Source organism: Mirounga leonina, unplaced genomic scaffold, assembly GCF_011800145.1.
Source record: "Mirounga leonina isolate KUSES-001 unplaced genomic scaffold, KU_Mleo_1.0 Mir_101799, whole genome shotgun sequence".
In the NCBI taxonomy this organism is placed as follows: Eukaryota; Metazoa; Chordata; class Mammalia; order Carnivora; family Phocidae; genus Mirounga; species Mirounga leonina.
The window spans coordinates 2,401,324-2,420,305 of NW_023270210.1; the positions used below are offsets into that span (position 1 = coordinate 2,401,324).

Genomic DNA, 18,982 nt, shown 5'->3' on the forward strand with positions numbered 1-18,982 from the left:
AATTTTCTGGAATAAATGTTAAAATGCCTCTCAAATACATACTACAGCACAACCTAATTCTTCTATGTTCTCTTTTTTAAAAAACATCTGAAACCATTCATTGCTTTTTTTTTTTTTAACACAAAATACAAATAAGGAAAAATCAGAGATCTGCACTGTTTGGGGCTGAATTATGTCCCCTCTAAAATTTATATGTTGAAGTTCTAAACCCCCAGTGCCTCAAGATTGGGGCCTTATTTGGAAACAGGGTTATTGCAGATGGAATTAGTTAAGATGAGGTTATAGCGGAGTAGGGTGGGCCCCTAATCTAAAATGACCAAAGTCCTTATAAGGAGAGGAGATCAGAATACAGACACACACACAGGGAAGAGCACGTGAAGAGCCATGGGGAGAGGTGGCTATCTACAAACAGAGGAGAGGCCTCCCTCCCAGCCCTCGGAAAGAACCAACCCTGCTTACTCCTTGATTTTGGACTTTTAGCCTCCAGAACTGGGAGACAATACATTTCTGTTCTTCAAGCCACCCAATTTGTGGTACTTTGTTCTGGCAACCCTAGCAAACTAAGACAGCCCCCGAGTCTCATCAATGCTGCCTTGTGAAGAGCTCTCGAATCTTCCACTTGTTTAAAAGTTCTTACGAACAAAAGTTTACACACATAGGATCAAGAGAGCGAGGGAGTAAAGAAGAGGGGGCAGTCCTGCTCCTGGGGCTATGACCTCAGGATGGCCTCACACTCCCAGCTCCTTCTGGGCAGAGAAGGTCTGCAGCCTTGCTCTCTTCACCAGTCTGTGCTATGGCAGGTGGCCCCAAGGGACCATGGTCACATACAAATGGTTGTGGGACTTGAACTGGGGAGGGGAATGGGGCTTGCACTGGCATTATGAGAGCTGGAACAGTCCATGGGATCCCTGAAAGTGACCTGTAGGAACAGGTGCTCTGCCCCTCTAGCCACAGGATCTTCCAAGGGTGCCATGGAGACATACCACTTAGCAGACTTGGATTCGGACAAAGCCCCCAGTCTAGGCAGGAGCTTCAAACAGCAGCCACCTCAACAGGACTTAGCTCAATTCATTGCAAAGTACAAGGAGGTACTGATTGCTCTCTATTTGCAGACAAGTGAGCACCATAATTTGCTCAGATACTCAGGGCTCAGAAATCAGAGCAAATCAGGGCGCCGTCTGTAGTGAGATCACCAGTGATCGCCTGCCCTTGCCCTGTCACCCCAGTCCCAGACCATCCCATCTGAATGGCTCACAGGCCAGAGCCACTCACAGCACCCACCTGGGCTCCCAGCTCCCTGCAGGGCTGGGCAGACTCGGCATGCACTCAATCCAAATCGCCCGAGACACTTTGGCAAAGAAGGCAGCTGTGAGCAGGGCTGGGGACTGTGGAGCCTCCTTCTCCAGAGGAGGCAGAGGACACAGTTGGCGGGTTGAACTTGGACAACTTACAGTACAGCTATAAACAGGCCCAAGAATGGCAGGGCTAGGACCCTGATGGTAGGCCCTCTCAAACCCCATGATTAGTACTGTTTCCTAAGATGTTGTGCCTGCCACTGGTTTAAGTTAACGCAGATAAGCATCAAACAGACAAGAGTGACATACTCTCCCTGGACACCAGACTGTTTTGCTCCATTCAGCCCTAGGACATTCAGCTAGACAGGCTCTTACTGATTTCTGTGCCCCATCTTGTCACTGGGCACATAGGGACAGTGACCCTGAGGCCCTGCAAGGCGGTAACCTGGCAGAAGTTCTACAGTGACAGTGGCAGGGCAAGCCTCGAAGCCCCCAGCACCAGGCAGAGATGAGTGATTGTTTACCTGTTTGAGCCAGGAGGGGATCTTGCTAGAATAGGTGGGTCTCGGCTCTTCTCAGAAGGCCTGTCCTCATCCACCACCTCAACCCTTGGGGCAAGAAGAAAAACAGATGCACTGCTTGTCCCCTGTGGTGTGTTCAGCTGCCCTAGAACTTGCTGCTCCTGAAGGACATGCTTTCTTTCAGTGGTGTCTATGGCCAGGAGGTGGTTCAGCCTGGAGGCTTAGCAACTCCAGTTTGGCATAAGGACAGCATATCAGGTTGAACAGTGTGGCTTTGAACCTGTGAATGTGACCTTATTTGGAAATAGGGTCTCTGAAGATGTAATCAAGTTAAGATCAGGTCACACTGGAGTAGGGTGAACCCTAAATCCAATGACCAGTGTCCTTATAAGAAGTGGGATATTGGACACAGACACACAGAGAAAAGGTTCATAAGATGATAGAGGCAGAGAATGGAATGATGTGTCTACAAGCCAAGGAACGTCAAGGGTTGCCTGTGGTCACCAGAAGCTGGGAGAGAAGCCTGGGAGTTTCTCTCTCACAGGCTCCACAAGGAACCAATCCTGCTGACACCTTGATCTTGGACTTCTAGCCTCCAGAACTGGAAGACAATACATTTCTGGGGTCTATGCCACCCAGTTTGTGGTACTTCGTTGCAGCAGCCCCGGGAACCTAATACAGCCAGTAAGAGCACACCATTTATCTGTCACTTCCTTTGTGCTGCCACTGCCCTTTCCTGGTATATTCCAGTCTTCAGCTCGCTATGCCACCTCATCACAGATGCCTTCTTTGTTTACCTCAGGGAATACCCCTAAAATTCAACCTTCCAGAAGTTTCTTCCTTGTGCTCCCCAAATAGTCTCCTCTCCCAGAAGATGTTCTGTCTCAACTAATGGTGACACTCCTCCCTCATTCAGCTGGAGTGACGTAACATCCTGATCATTCCCTGTTGAACCCTGTTCACCCTTTAGGGCCCATCTCTAATGTTACTGTCACTTCCAAGGGCCTGGCCAGGCAGAGGCTCCCAGTGACAAACCTCTGGACCCCAGCCCAATAATCCCTCCTGCCAAGGCATTGTCCAGCCTGGTAGCTACATTTCCTTCAAAACCTCAGAGGCCCTCGGAAACACTATGACTCTACTGGGGGTCAGCAGCCTAGCCCTGTTAGCAAATGGAAGTGCCACCACAGCCACCTAGTTGCTCGCCTGGCCTCTAAACAGAAGCCACCAGCCCCTCAGAACTTCCCACTCTGCGCCTGCTTTCCATGGCGCCCATACTCCACCCCTGCTGGCAGGAGACCTTCTCTGTAGCCAGCAAGAGGCTTCCAAGGCTTCGCTTGCTGACATTTACCTCTTCGCCATGAATGGGGCCTGCATCTCCTGGGTAGGGCTGCTGAAAAGGAAGCAGAAAGGCAATGTGTTGGACAGAACCCGTGGACAGGTGGTATCATGACCCTGCTTTACAGGGACCTGGGCTTCTCTCTCATTCCTAGTACCTCACTATTCCTGATGGCAGGAGCCAGACCTCTCAGTTTTCCAGAAAGTACATCTGAGGATCCCAGAATGTCCGGCTAGGAGGGTTCTCTCAATCAGCCCCTCACTAGCCAAAGGAACCCTGGAGCCCGGACGGGAAGGGAGCCACTTGGTAGCTGAGCCGGCCCAGAAGCCAGGCCCTGCTGTGTCTCCTGCTGTGTAACTCACCTGGTGCTCTTCTTGGCTGCTGACAGAACATAGGAGTGCTCCCGGGGAGCTGTCTTCCTCACCACACTGCTTGCAGCCTCTGACCTGGGGTGGCACAGGGAGGGGGCATCTAATGGCATAAGGCAGGACTCAGTCTGCTAGCATAGCCCAGAGAGGCAAGCACATGAAGGCAAATTAGCACCTGCTCCCAGAACTATTCAAAGGAAACAGAGAGACATATGAGGCCCGGCCCTGTGCTGGATGCTGCCCATCCATGGTGTCTCATTGAACGCTTACAACCCAGGAAGGTAAGTGCTAGTTTCACCCACAATTTACAGATGAGGAAACTGAGGCACAGGGAGCTTTAGTGACTTTAGAGACTACACTCCTAGCCGGTGGCACAGTGGACAGTCAGTGCCCAGCAGCCTGGCTCCGGAGCTTCTGGCTATTCCCCTATACCTGCCAGGCCCAGGGACTTCTGCCCTTAGGATTGCCCATCTGCCAGACCCTCAGCACAGGAGCTTCACGAAGCCCAACAGACATTGGGATTGGGGTCAGGCTGAGCCCGCAGGGGTTTTATTTCCTCAGGGCCTAGCTGCTGCCGAAGCACCTGGGCCTCATTTGGGGGTGAGGGGCACTGGCACGTCTGGAGCTCTGCCTGGACTCTGTACACACAGACGGCTCCTCCAGGGGGCATGGACGGTTTTGATCCAATTTGCTCAGGACCCCTTTTTAACAAACTGATATAAAGCCTCAAAGCACCTCCCTCCCTACAGTCTGTCCACCCACAGTTGAGGCTGTCCCCAGACCCTCATTACCTAGGCTCTGCTCCATAAAAGGTTCATAAGAGAATTAAAGGTCCATAAGAGGGTCCCCAGCTGGCACAATTCCCATGTCACTGGTCCACGCAAACTTGGGCCCCTGCCCTGCCCGTGGGACGCCCAGCAGGCACCGTTACCTCCGTTTCTGCTCGTCAGACGAGAAGGGCACCTCCTCCTCTTCAGCAGCCCCTGATGCTGAGCTGCGCCTGACATTGTAGGGTGCCCTGGGGGAGGGGGAGGGGTTGAGCATACTGTTGGTTGTGGCCCCTCCTCCCCCATCTCTGTCCCTGCTCCCTGTCACGGGCTGCCACCCTCAGTAAGGCTTCCTGACTTACAACCACAACAGCACCTGTTGGCATTGTTGCCTCTGAGCCTTTGTTCACACCACTTCTTCCTCCTCAAGAGCCAGCCCTCTTTTCTCTCTTTATCCCAACCCTAACTGTCCCTCAAGACCCAGTTCAAGCCTCTCCCCTTCTCCAGAAAGATTTCCTAGCTGCTCCATGTCACTGGATGATTGTGACAAGGGATAGAAAGCAATATAAAAATGTGGGGCCCCTGGGAACTATAGGTACAACCCACACTTCTGTCCAGAATCCCCCCTCCCTGGGCACATAGTGGGGGGCTTCTTTGATAGGGGCCAGAAGGGGAGCCCCAAAGATTTATATCCAAGAAGCAGCTCAGATTTCAGCACAAAATGCCAATAATGGATAGGCTGCCAGGGCCATCAGCACGCTTGGGCTCATAAGGCCCCAGCCCAGCCTAGCTTGAACCCCAGAGGGGTGCAGAGGCATGTCCAGGAAACAGAGCTAACCAGCAGCGGCCCCAGAGCCATGATCCGTGACGCTTTCTCCAGACCCACTGGCCCCTTCAATAAGCTTCTTTACAGCCCTTGCTCTGCCTCAGATCAGAAGGGCAATGTGTACAGCTGTCCGGCTTTCTGGGGTTTGTCACCTCCTTGGTAAGCTCCAGGTCACAGTGGCAACTGGCAGGAATGTCAGGCTGGCAGGACTGGCACTCCTGGGCCATGCTCAGAGGCAAGCAACCAGCTGCCCTCAGCTGGCCTGGTGTTTGGGCTGGTCCTTGGAGGAGGGAACTGAGCTGGGTCTGCAATTGCGTACTTACAGCTTCTTGTAATCCTCAGTGGTCATCTTATAGCCAGAGGAGGAGGGGCGGGGAGGCCCAGTAGGAGCTGCTCTCAGTAGACCGGTAGCACTGGAGAGGAAAGGAGTTCCCATGTGCCCACTCCCAGGCCCTCTCTTGCTTCCAAATCTGCCCACATGGCCCAGGAGGCATGTGGCTGGTGGCCTTTCCTCTTTTCTCTCAGCCCTGCCAGCCACCCAGGACATCTGCACCACCCTGAGCAGGGCAGCTCTCCTGCCATGGGTAGGCTCAGGCCCATTGGCCCTGCCTCTCTGATGGAGCCCAGGTTCAACTTGACACCAGGGTGCTTTGATGATGATGTGTCACCTCAGTCTGCTGGGAAGAAGGTGGACTAAAGCACACAGCTCGGTGCGGTCAGCCAGCAGGTCAGCTGTGAAGCCTGCCCAGCCTCCTCCCTGTGTCTCTGCCCCAGTGACCAGGGCCAGTTGGGTAGTGGCCCAGGGTCTCCCAGAGACATGGGTACTGTGAAACCCAAGTGTCCAAACCGGACCATACATCCACCTGGGGGCTTTCTGTCCCAGCACTGCTCTCCAGGGCCCTGACCTACACAGGCAGAGAGCTCCCACCTACCAGCCCTCCTGCCCGCTCCCCTTAGTGACAGGAAGAGTAATCTCTCTGTCACGAGCTTGGCATAGGCCCTCATACCTGCTGCTTGGCCTAGGCCCTCACCCCATGGACACACACCTTTTTGGAGCTCCGTTGGCCTTGGGGAAGTGCTGCTGGGGCTGACACGAGCTGTCTATGGGCTTGGTGAACACTCCCCTAAAAGAGAGCCCAGAAGTAGTCCAGTGAGCTCCCCTGTGAGAAGCCTGGGAACAGTGCGGGCAGACATAGGGAAGTGGGCAGGGTCCTGTGGTCACCTACCGGATGATATAGCCAGTGGGAGCCCTCGTGCTTGGAGGCCTGCCAAGGGAAAAGAAGGTATGAAGTGAAGCAAAGATGCCCTACTTTCTCCTGCACCCAATAACAGCAAAGTGGATTGGCTGGTGGGTGTCCAAGTGTGGTCAGAATGAGGGCAGCAAGAGGGGCAGCCACCCCTTCACCCCAAGCCAGGGTGCCTGTTCTGCTCTGCCCATCTCTCTCATGCTCCGCAGGGAAGGTACCTATGGCTGATTCTTCCAGGACTGGCCCAGTATGGTCCTGGCTCACACCAAGTGCCCAGGAAGCTGTATTCCATGGCTGAGCATTTGCTGAAGAGGGTTCTCCTCCAAACTCCAGCTTTTTCCTGGCCTGCCAGGGCCCAACACTCCCGTGAGAAAGAGGTCTTTTGGGATTGCTGACAGCCCTCTCACCCTCTACTCTCAGAACTGGAGGCTCCATGGTCAGAGGCCTATGGCGGGGAGAGTCCATGGTCTCTGACCTGATATCTCTGCACAGCCTCCTTTGGAGAGGCTCATGAGGGCCCAAGGGGTAGAACTAAAGCCAGATACCCCTTCCTTCCTGCTCCTTGGGGCTTCCCTCCTGCAGCTCCTGAGACGCCCACATCACTGTCTTGATGAAAGTTCGGGACTGGAGGGCATGGCTGGAAAACAGACTGCACATGCTGGGTACCTCCTCCTTGGGAGCAACTGAGGGGGCTCAGAGGACTGGTAGTGGCAGGCAGCCAAGAGCTGTGAGTTTGGGGTGCAGGGGCAGAATCCTTGTCTTCGGCAGATGGCCCTTCTGTGTAGGAACAGAGTTTAGTGCTGGAGCAGGGGTGGGGGGAGTGGGTCTAAGGGAACCCCATGCAAGCATGTGGGAAGGACAGCACAGAGCCCCAGTGTTCTCCATCTTGACAGATCCTTGTCCTTAATAGGGACAGCCTCCTGGAAGTGACAAAGTTGCAAGAACACTTGGGGTGGGACCTGAGAAAGAAAGGTCACTTTTCCCCCATCTAGCCACACAACCATTTTTGGCTAAAATACCTGTGCCTAGGAGAGAATGAGAGCCAAAGTTTATGTAGACTTTCAGGTATCCCTGCTCTAGGTCCTGAGTCACAGTGACCCGGGATGTGCTTTCCAAACATACCTCCAAACAGAGGCTCAGGGTGAGAACTGCGCCACCCAAAGTAAACAAGCCCCCCAATGAGTAGACTATCTTCGAACCATCCTCAGGTCTTCAGCAACTTGGCCAACTGCAGCAATCACAATCCATAATTCTCTCTTTTATGATCATCTCTCTACTTGGGTCATGCCTGTGTTCCCCGCTAAGATGTCAGTTCCCTGAGGGGAGAGCTGTGTCCTCTGTGCCAAGCACAGGACTTGGCTGGTAGTGGGTGCTGAGTCAGCGAACAGTGGTGATGGGCAAGTCCATAATTATCAGAGGCAGCCCCTGGGACCTAACAGTGACCTTGGACCCCTCCCTTCCCGCTGCCACTGCCTCTACCACCACCTGCCAACCTTCTTGCTTCTCAGGAGCTCCGGAGCATCCCTGGACACCGATATGTGGAAGTCCTCAAAGTAGAGACGTGATGGGCTGTTCCCTTTGGCTAGCTGTCAAAATAGGTCATCCTGAACTTGGGAGACAGTTGGAACAAATGTGTGAGTGTCCCGTGACATGCTGATTACCAAGTATCCTCAGCAGTCAGGGCTCCCCATGGGAGAGAGTCAAGTGTGACTCTCAAAGCTGCCTAAACCACCTCAGAGATGTTGTCTCACCCCCTACGGGGGCTCCTCAATGTCTAGTAGACAGCTGGAACCATGGAGGCCCCTTAGGCAGCCAGCCTCAAGGTCACACAGCAAGGCCAGGCACCTGAACCCAGTGACTCCTGCATTCCCTTTCCCAAGGGGGACCAGAGCAGAAAAGCCTGTCCTTCCTATGCATTTGAAATGACTCACTGCAGACCCTGACATCTCTTCCAAGCTTGGGATCCTCCTTATCCCCTGAAGACTGCAGCATGAGGTCCACCCACCAGCCATCTGGGCACCACCTCTTACCTGGCCTTCGGGACTTCCCCAGCTGATGAAAAAGATGTGGCACGACTCCGACCAGAGGGCAGCTCTCTGGGGAAAAAGAGTCGTGAAAAAGTGGCTCCCTACCATCAGCCACCCTGCAGCCTCCATCCTAGAGGCTGCCTGCTGACTCAAAGCAGGTGAGGTGGGGTGCAGCACGTGCACCTCAATAACTTGGCCCACCATTCTCATCTCACGCTCGCCTTCCCTGGCCCTGCCTTCACATTCCACAGGCACGTATATACAGGCCCACTCAGCACCCAAAGTCACAGGGTGAGTCTGGCCTCAGCTGGATTGCTTTCCCATGCTTCGCCCTCCCCAGCTGGCCTGTGGCCACATGGCCTGGCAGAGGTCTGAATGGTAGAAGTCCCTCAGCATCCCCAGGTACTGACAGGCCCCTGTGGATCACAGGCCCACCCCAGCCCATTTTTGCTGGCTTCCCAGCTTCCTGGACTTACAGAGTGTGGCCCTCCGATTCAGCCTGCTTGGTGATCCAGCTCTTGTCCCCCTTCAGTGTGGTTCGAACCTTCATCTGTTTGAGGACATTATTGCGTTCTTCCTCACCTGGTGGTAGGGGCTTCCCTGGAAGGAGCAAGGCCAGGCAGCCTCAGAAGGGGAGCCCAGCCCCAGAACCCTGAGGCCTCCCTTCCAGTCCTCCCAACGGGCCGCTCTCACAAAGCCTGGGACAAGAGGGAGCCCAGGCCTCACCTTTAGTGCTGCTTCCAAGAGCCGAGATACTCATGGTGTTTGCTCTGCAGATCCCTTCTCAGTTGATTCGACAGGGCTCCTGGGGGCAAAGGCAAGCACATGGCTTGTCACTTGATGCATTTATAATGGCTCGCACGACCATCCAGACGGGCCTTTCGGCATCGGGAAGCAAGAGTTGGTGCAGTTCTGCGTAGTGGGCAGAGGCCAGGGAGTGAACACACACTGTCTGCCTAGAGCTGTTCCCCTGGGGAACACGGCATGGGCTGCCGGGGCTGTCTGTTCAAGAGACAGCTGATAAGGGCAGGCCACGAACCCTCCTAGAGAGCTCTGATGGCCAGATTCCAGGACCAGGGGCGTGCAAGGGACAGAGTGGCAGTGGTGGGGCCACCACAGAGTCAGGCTTCCTGAGGGCTGGCACTGGTGGACTCAGAAAGAGGGACTAGGGGAAGGGTGGGGGCTGGGAGACCAGCTGCTTTGGGGCCGGACCATCTCTCTCACTCTTCAGTTGCTGACAGACTTTGGGCTGGTCAGCTCACCTCTCCAGTCTGCCTCAGTGTCCTCATGTGTAAAATGGGATTGTAAAAAGTCTACCCTTCAGGACTGCTATGAAGGCAGAATGCACCAATGTTCTTACAAATGCCTGGCACCACCTGGCACAGCAAAGATCTCAGGGCAGTTGGACAGGAGCCAAGCAGCAGTGACTCTCAACCTGTCCTCGCGGGGAGAGGGAACTGTCAGTGGTCTTCAGTCAGTATAAGCACAGCCTGAGGGCGTGCAGCCCTGTGTGGCTCAGGGGGGTTGGCTAGTTGTAAGGACTTGCTGCTATGCTCTGCTTTCTTTCTCTTCCTCTCCGTATTCTTGCACTGCTGTCCCTCCTTGCCTCTTCTCTGCCCTTGAGCCACGTGCTTCCCTCCTGTGGCCAGTGAGGGGTGGACCACAGTGGTCTCTGAGGCCTTCACAGCACCATGAAGGTCTTTGTCCCAGAAGGGGCTGGGGTGAGGAAGCCAACTCTCCAAGCTGGGACTGGCACAGTGCTTCGGGGAGATGGAAGGCCCATATTGTGAGTTTAATCCCAGCCCTGGCCTGCCACAGCTGGCCCCTTGGACCTCAAGAGAAGGGCTGGAGGTTCAGGCAAGCGGGCATGATGGGAAGGAGGGGCTGTGGCCCTGCCAGAACAGTCCTGAGGCACAGCAGTCTCCCTCTTAGGAGCCTGCCACCCTCGGGGCCTCTCCAGGGCCAGGCCCAGAGTGGCCAGGCCCTGCTGCCAGCTGGCAAGGCCTGGACATGTTTCCTTAGAGGTCAGGGGCACACTAAAATAGGTAAGGCAAGGGCCAAGAGCAAACCAAATCTGCCGCATCAGCAAGAACTGGCTTTCCCATAAACCACACTGAATGAGCAGCCCAGGAGGCCCAAGCCTGCTGCTTGCCAGGAGCGGCACCTCATCACTGCCCCACTGCCCAGCCCCTGCCCAAAGCTGCCACGTCAGATTTCTATTGAGCGGAACTCATTCCATAGGTGATCTGTGGACCTCATAGGTCCAACTGTCCCATCCCAGCAGCCCATGGAGTAGCTCCACTGGGCAGGGCACACAGACAGAGTTGCCACCTGGGATCTTGGCCTCTCAGTCTGCCGGTGCTTCTGATTGACTGTGAGACCTTGGGCAAGTCCCTTACCTTCTCTGGGCCCCAGCTCAGGGCCTCTCCTACTGCTGAGTCTTTAGGTTCCTTCAGGAAGTCTTCAGTTTCCCCTTGACAAACCTGTTGCCCACACTGCGTAGAAGTTTTCTGCTAAATCAGAACCAAACCAGCTACCTCCAAAATCAGGACAGATGCGCACACATGCAGAATGACAGAGGCAGAGGGGCCATTGGGAACTCCTTGGCCAAAGGGCAGGGACACGTGTACGAGCCCACAGTAAGGAGGAGTGGACTTGTCTTAGGTCCCATCTTTACAGCTAAGACCCCAATCACAAGACTCAAGTCTCATTGCCCCCACCTCACCAGGCAAAGAGCAGGGCTGTGCCACATCTCAGAAGTCTAAAGTTCTTTTTTGATAGGATAGTAAATCTGAAAGAGGGAGGAAATAGTGTTTTCCCATGGGATTGAAGAAGGCAGCTCTTTGGAGAGCCTTTAAAATGATGAACCCCAGACAGACACATGGACACATGCGGTCTGAATTCATGTCCCAACTACAGAGCTGCCTTTCCCCTCCACTTTACCACTCCCTCCTCTCCCTGCCCCACACAGCTCTGGACCCCTGCTTTCATTCCTGCACCTTGGCCCACATCAGCCCTCATTTCTCATTCAACTTCTGCTGGCTCTCCACTGTCTCTAAGCCTGGGGGCAAAGTCCCCAGTCCCCTGACCCAGCCACTTTTCTCACAAGTGTCCCTCGATGTTGACACTGTGATCCAAGAAGACAATGTCTCTCAACATACCTGGAAGGTGGCCCTGCCGTGGTAATCCCTATGCCTTTGCTTATGTTGGTACCCCCCCCTCCCAGAATGCCCTCCAACTCCTCTTGCTGAGCTAAGCCCTGCCCCTTCCTGGAGGGCCCACTTGTCTTGCCTGTTCCTGCTCCTACTGGGCTCTCCCCTCTTTTGACCTGAGTGCCTTGGTACTGTTGATCGAAGTCTTCCCAGACCAGACCTGCTCCCTCTACCAGCCTCAGCAAGGACAGAACCCAGGCACCCCCCTCACACCACCAAAACACACTCTGCACTGAAAGCTGGCAGGAGCCATGCTTCTGGCTAACCAAACATTGCCACCCCTCCTTGGACCCAGGTCTCCTCTCAGACCCACCATCCCCTTCATCCCCAATCAATGAACAGCTGGGTAAACCCTCACTACACACTGTTGGTGGACAGGTCAATGAACACATCCTTTCAGAGGACAAATCTCTATATGTACTGAAAGCCTTAGACAGGGTAAGACCATTGGTCTTTCAGCTTCCCGTCACAGCAATCTCTCCTCAGGAGACAAGTGAGTAAGGAGAACAAAGTATACTAGAGGGGTGGTATCCCAGTGCTGAGTATAATGGTGAAAATTAGGCAATAATCTAAATTCCCAACAGTCATATTTAAACATATTCTGATCCATTATTCAAGCAACTACTGTGTAGTCATTACAAATGATATTGATATATAGTGGTATTTAACAAACCTTCCTATATATGGTTTCCTTATATCGTTAAGTGAAAGAAAGCTTTAAAAAAAAAGACGTGTAGAGGGGCACCTGAGTGGCTCAGTTGATTAAGCGTCCAATTCTCGGTTTCAGCCCAGGTCATGATCTCAGGGTTGTGAGACTGAGCCCCAGGTCGGGCTCCATGCTCAGAGCAGAGTCTGCTTGAGATTTTCTCTCTCCCTCACCCTATGCCCCTCCCCCACTCTAAATAAATAGATAAATAAATAAAATCTTTAAAAAAAGATGTGAAGGATGGTGCCATTTACTTAAAAATCTATGTACATTACGATGCACAGGGAAAGAAACATCTGGATGGATATATACCAAAATACTTTGCTCTTCTGTGTATTCTATTTTTCCTATAATGGATGTGCATTGCCTGTGTGATAAAGACTAAACAAACAGTGGCTTAACCAAAGGAAACGGGAGCTGGGGCTGCTTGGATATCTAATGATGGATCTCAAAAGTTGATGCCAGGTGAGCAGTGCTGAGGAAGGACTGGGAAGTGAGGAGAGCCAATGGATGCAGTGAAGAATTCTCTCCCTCCCCCAGGATAGACATCCTGGATGGGGGTGGGGGGGTTGTACCTTGGGCCTCTAGGGACCCTCTGTGCTGCTCTGAGCAGAGCCTTACCACCTGCAGGCACACACACGACCTCCTCTAGGATCCTGGGTCCTCTTTGCCCACAGCTCACGTGGGAGGGAGAACAGGCATGTTCCCACCCTACTTCTAGTCTTCCTCTTCTTCTGGGTACTTGGGCTTCCTTCAAACCCTCCTAGGCCTCCCTGGCACGTGAGACCTGCCATCCAGAAGGGCCACCTGGCCTGACAGCTCACATCTTTGCTCCTCATCCCTAAGTGGCTTCACATGGCTGTGACATTGTCTCACTGTCTGGGCCTCAATTTCCTCATCTGTAAAGTGGTGCCAAGCCACCAAGCCCATGGACCTACTAAGCCAGAGCATGTGTCATTGCCTAGAATTTGGTGCCAGCTCTTTTCTATCCCATAGTTTGGGTGTCATGATGTTGGTGGGTGTCCTCGTCTCCTAAATGGCACGTGTGAGTGCATTTCTAGTCAGGACAGCCACTCTGCACCTTTTCAGTACTACAGCTCCTGTTTCTACCTTGATACAGAAAGTCTGCCGGTACCTTAGGAATTGCCATATTGCCCTGCTTAGGGGCCTAGCCTGGGCCACCAAAGGAACAGGTGGCTTATCTGCCACCTTTCACCCTAGCTATCCCTCATAGAGCAACTCCTTGTGCCAAATCCAAGCAAGGCCCTACACTCAGACTACACCAGCCTGTCCCAGGGCAGCTCAGGACTAGGTCAAAATCCTCCTGAGCAGGCCAGGCCACCTCAGACACTAGATGGGTGCCTCCAGCCCACCATTTGGCCCTTCACATCCTTCTTTCTACCCTTTCTGCCCCCCATTAGCCCACAGATGTCTCCTGGGGCAACCAGGGGGAGCATCCTTAGCAAGAATGAGTGGGGGAGATGGGGACAGGCCCTCCCTGATGGAGATGGCCTCCAACTGCACCTTCCTACAGCTGAAGCCTCTCAAAGGCTTTCCAGCAACTTCCCAGGAGGGGCCTCTGGCCCTGATTAGATAGAGAGTAGCAAAAAGCCAATGAGGGAGTGCAAGGAGCCTGTTTTCCCCAGGCCACAGCAAGCCTGGTGTGGTCAGGGAGTGGAGTTGGAGCTGATGCAGGCAGATTAGCAGGAGGGAGGGAGCCAGGGAATTGGAAGACAGTGACGCAAAGGCTTGGCTGATGCACAAGGAGACAGAGATGGAGAGAGAAGCAGCAGGAGGAGGGGTGTCCCATCACCCCCCAAGGACAGGGCGTGCTCTGCCTCATAGATGAGCAGGCTAATTCAGAGAAAATTTTCTAGAATTGCCACCCTGCTTGACTTCCCATGCTGTGCACACCCTTTTTCTCAAACAGGCTTCGGTGTCTTTGCCCTTGCAGCTACCTCCTTGCCAAATGGCCTTGAGCCTCAGCCCAGGCAGCATCTCCCAGAGGAGCCCTCAAGTCCCACAGCTCCTTGGCTGAGGAACACAGCCCGGTCTCATTCTCAGTCACACTGCACTACAAATGTCTGCATTTCCCACTAGCCTGGAAGGAAAAGGGAACCATAGGAGAGGAAGAAAGTGTAGAGGTACAGAGCCCCCCTCAATCAGAACACAGCCTCTGCCCTGGTGGCTGTCTCTGAACCCCGAGGGTCACCCATCCTGGAGCCTTTACTCTGGTACTGCAGCTGCCCCCATGCCCGCCTGCCCAGGACTGAAATGCCCTTCCCGCCTCCCCCCGCACAGCTCGGACAGGCTGGACTCGTCCAGACAACTGGGTGAACACCAGTGAGGGGGCAAGGCCGCTGGGCCTGCGAACGCAGGCAGCCCGGCCCTCGGTCCATGGGCCCACCCCAGCCCCGGGGACCCTGGCCTGGGATCTTTGTGCCAAGGGCTTATGTGCAAGACAGCAAGCTGAGCAAGTAGGTGGCTGGGGACTGGTGGAGTGCTGGAACAAAACACCCTTAGCTTCACACACAAAGGAGCCGCAGCCAAAGGATACAGGTGTTGGGGCTTGTCTGAATGTGTGTGTGCTGGGCACTGGCCACAGTGAGCAAGCATGAGTGGGCACACCACAGACAGAAGAGCAAGGGGCATGACTTCTTCCCCAGAGGTGAGTTTTGACAATCTGTACCCAGAGGGCTGAGAGGGAGCCCAGCTGTGTTTCCCTATGTGTACCAACTTTCTGTGAGCCCCATCCCGGGCCAGCAGGGATCACATGGAGTTCTGTCTTTTGGAACCCGAGCCCACAGCTCAACTCTGGGTTGACCCCCTAAGTGTAAGTCAGGGGTGGCTGAGGAAGCAGTGGGACAGGACAAGAGGGCACAACCCAAAACATGGCCCATACAGTCAAGTCCAGTGACCAAATACAGATGTGGCAAGTGTCATCTAGACAAAGGCATCAAGGCCTTGCACCACCCAGTGCATGGGCCAGCAACTTGTTCCTAAGATGGGTAAACCCAGCCAGTTGTGGTCCTTCCACTGGGCACTGTTAGGCATTCTCACAGAAGACAATTGACCTAGCAGGAAGGAGACTCCTTTCTCCCATGGAACCTTGGCTCCCCATCATCGGGTGAGGGTGTCAATGACTAAATTATGGAAAGACAAAGCCTGCAAGGAGGACCACAGCTGTCATACCTGTCCCACCTGTCCCCTCTTGCCTTCCTATCACAGCCTGAGTTGGGCTCTACAACCCCAAGGCTCTGGGCTGCTAGGGCCCACATAGCTCCCCTGACCAGAGTCCCTCCATGCCTCCCTTCTGGCCCAACTGGTGACGGGGGATTCTGAGCATGGGGACGAGGCTCCTGCTCATTCTCACTGTAAATGTTCTCTTTGGACAAACCGCCATCAGTGGCCCCAGGATGGGGGGAAAGACTCAAAGAAAAGACCCTGTGCCTTAGATCCACCTTCCAGAATGGGTATCTGGGTCCTCTTTGGGTGTGTTCCAAGCAAATGCCTTTGAGCTTCCAGGTAAGTCTCCTCCCTTATGCATAAATGCCCATGAGAGCCTCCCACTCAAGTTTCTTCAGGGTAATGAACTATACCAAGATTGGGGTGATCTGGGTTACCTGGGGAAGGGTAATGCTGAAGTAGTCGAAACCTGCCTGCTAGAGAATCCTGCCTCCTACCTTTTCCCTCTAAGCAGCAGAAACAGAGGCTAAGAAGGGGGTAAGAGATAATGCTTGTTCAGAAAGCTGTAGAGCCAAGCCAGCTGCGTTCATTATGTGTCGTTTCATGGGAGGGGCACACTCATGCTGTTAGAGATGTGGAGGACTTGGCCAAGGCCAAGAAGCCACACATCCATGATGTCTCTTCCAACTCAGGTGCAAATGAAAGAGCATTAGACAAGGAGTCCAAGTCCTAGTTCTGTCAAAACAAGTCACTGGACATGTCAGTTACTCTCTGGCTGCAGATGAAGTCCCTAGTCATGGAGGGGAAGGCATGAGTTTCAGTGCAGCTCCTGTGCTCATCACCAGGGCATGGGACCCCACGTAGTGCTGTTTTCAGGGAGCTTCTCGCCCTGTTCTGTCCTCCCTCTGGAACATCACCTGGAGTCGAAAGCCCAGCATCTCAGGGAGTGCCCAGGCCATGGGGCAGGCTCTCCCAGGAGGCTGCAGTGGGAAGTGCAAGGATGAGCTGGCATGCACTCCACATGCCAGGCTGAAAAAGGCCTGGACAAAGAGACGAATGGAGTGAGACCACAGGCAGGATACAGCATGGAGTGTGAAGGAGCTGGGGACACCAAAAGTCAGGGAGTGTGACCCCCACCCCCTGCTTGGGTGCCTGAAGGTACTTGGCCTAATGTCTAAGTTTAGACCAGGCCAACACTCAGGCAGCCAAGGGCTGGAATGATCAAATGTTTTATGAAGCAGCCGCCTGTGGCCAGGTCTCATGAATGAGGACATCCTGATACCCAGTCTCAGTGGCCAGACGACAGTACGCAGACAGGCTGCTTTCCTCCAGGAGGGGTGGAGCAGGCACTGAGCTGTTGCTCCAAAGATACCCAGGATCCAGAGGGTCTCAGCAGCAATTCAGGACTAGGGGGCCCTTCAGAGGCCTGCCAGAGTGATGGCTGAGTGGCTGGGTCATGTCAGAGCTCCCCCAGCCCCCAGTCTGCTGCTCAGCATGCAGCTCCCAGGAGCCCCAGAAGAGCAGGGTACCTTGACCTGCATATGATGCTGCAGTCGCAGGGACTCCTGCATGGAAGCTAATAGGGCAGGAGGAAGGAGGCGCACCACGTTGAAGAAAGAGCTGGAGGAGACTTGGATTACAGAGGGAAAAATGTAATATGGAAAATGAATGCATGTGTGTGTGTGGGGGGGGGAGTATTTGTAAATGTGCTTTACAGGTAAATGACTTCTACATGAAAGTCTGGAATTTCACCTCCCCCCCAGCCCACCCCCAACATCCCAGAATCTAGACTTCTCGGCGTCAGTGCTGGAAGGCCCTGGGAGGCAGCTGTCTGAGGGTCTGAGGCAGGCCAGCTCTTTCCAGAGGCAGTGAAGAATTCAAGCCCCAAGGGGGCAAAGAGAGCCATGGCCGCCTGTTCCTCCTGAGGGGCTGGGATTTCTCCTGGCTCTCCTGTGCCCATTTTCTAGTTCTCTATAGGCTGGATACAAGTGACTGCTTGGGGTGACTGAGCCATTTCAGAGATGGCTTAGCCTCAAGGGCCAGCAAGGGCTTCTGGGCAGGGTCCTCTGAGATGCTCTGTAGAGACCAGGGGCCTGGGCAGGGCTAAAATGATGGGGATGGCAGAGCCCAGGAGGCCTCACTCCAAACAGAACCCCTTTCCAGAACCACCTATATGAATTATTCCCATTGATCCCAGGGCCTCCACCTCCCCTGCTGTAGCATGAGAAGGAGCCCAGCGGGACAGTGGGAGTTCTCCTTCAGGGCCTGGGCTGGCTCAGTCCTCCACTCCCTGTACCCTTGTAGCCTGGGAACCAAGCTGGTCTTAAGCCTATCGCAGTGGGGCAGAGATGCTTTCCCAATCTGCACCCAGACAGCCAAAGGGACTCAGGGGTCATGGAGCCCACCCCCAGCTCAACCAACTCCCTCTTCAGGAATACCCCTGTACCTTCACTGCTGCCCCCTCGTTACAGGTGATCATGAGTAAAGCTCAAGAGGAAAAGAGGTACCCAGCCCCCTCTCCCACCCAACAAAACCTCCCACCCCAGCAGAGCTCCAACAGGCCTCCTCCCAGCTGTTTTCTCCCCTTCCTGTGTGCCCCAGACCCAGAGTCTCCTGCACTCCACCCCTACCTATTATCACTGTCCCCATTTTTTGATAAGAATATGGAGACTCAGAGAGGAGAAAGCATTTGCCCAAGGCCACATTTTCATCTATTCAACAACCATTTATGGAAAGTTGGCAGCCAGCCTGGGTGCTGGGCAGACAGACCGACCGACAGACAGGAACCTAGAGCAGTCCTTCTAGGGCACTGCCAGACTGCTGCATTTCCCAAGGAAGTGCCCTTGGCTCAGGCCTTCCCAAAAGAATGAAAGAATGAGTAGGAACTCACCAGGCAGAAGTGGTGAGGCAAATCCTGGGTCTTTGTTTTGTTTTTTTAGTCTAAACCAGGCACTGCCTGATGTAAGCATTTTCACCCATTCCTGTGATTGGAACCCCTTGTCACATCAAGCTCTCTGGAAAACTGACCTAGTCATCAAAAAGTGGTGTGCTGAGCCAATGATCACTGGAACCAGACTAAAGGGTCCAAGGCCAGGACCATCAGCGACAACCTGTGGGAGCATGGGGCCTGCCCACCACTGGCCCCAGAGGCCAGGTCTCCTCTCTGACCCAGGGCATGGCCACGGGGCTCCACAGCCACCTCCATCATCACCACCAATGGCTCTGCTTCTTGGCTCTCTCTTGAAGTGGGAAGTGAGCATGTTTCCAATGGGAAAAACCTAGACGGTGTTTCTGAAAGTGGCCTCTCAGTCCCTCTAGAATCCAAAACTCCTGGGACATGTGCTTAAGCTGTAGGTTCCTGTCTCCCCACATTAGAGTTTGACAATGGGTCTCTTAACTTTTCACTTTCCAGGCCCTTCTCCACCCAGACCTGTCCCTCCTGCTTTCCTACCCCCACCCTTCTCAGTTCTCAGTCACAGCTGTCCCCCGTG

General features: G+C 54.1%; 1 protein-coding gene across 1 annotated transcript in view; it reads right to left on the reverse strand.

Moving 5' to 3' along the window:
* Nucleotides 1-18,982, reverse strand: part of ZNF185 (zinc finger protein 185 with LIM domain) — a 72,281-nt gene that overhangs the window by 37,272 nt on the left and 16,027 nt on the right. Inside the window, exons 2-11 of the mRNA XM_035011603.1 lie at nucleotides 9,114-9,192; nucleotides 8,864-8,987; nucleotides 8,391-8,456; nucleotides 6,340-6,378; nucleotides 6,160-6,237; nucleotides 5,437-5,526; nucleotides 4,452-4,538; nucleotides 3,515-3,598; nucleotides 3,165-3,206; nucleotides 1,820-1,903 (exon numbers count right to left, since the gene is read on the reverse strand). Of these exons, the coding sequence (XP_034867494.1) occupies nucleotides 1,820-1,903; nucleotides 3,165-3,206; nucleotides 3,515-3,598; nucleotides 4,452-4,538; nucleotides 5,437-5,526; nucleotides 6,160-6,237; nucleotides 6,340-6,378; nucleotides 8,391-8,456; nucleotides 8,864-8,987; nucleotides 9,114-9,147 (728 nt within the window). The 5' untranslated portion in view covers nucleotides 9,148-9,192. The remainder of the gene's footprint in view (nucleotides 1-1,819; nucleotides 1,904-3,164; nucleotides 3,207-3,514; nucleotides 3,599-4,451; nucleotides 4,539-5,436; nucleotides 5,527-6,159; nucleotides 6,238-6,339; nucleotides 6,379-8,390; nucleotides 8,457-8,863; nucleotides 8,988-9,113; nucleotides 9,193-18,982) is intronic.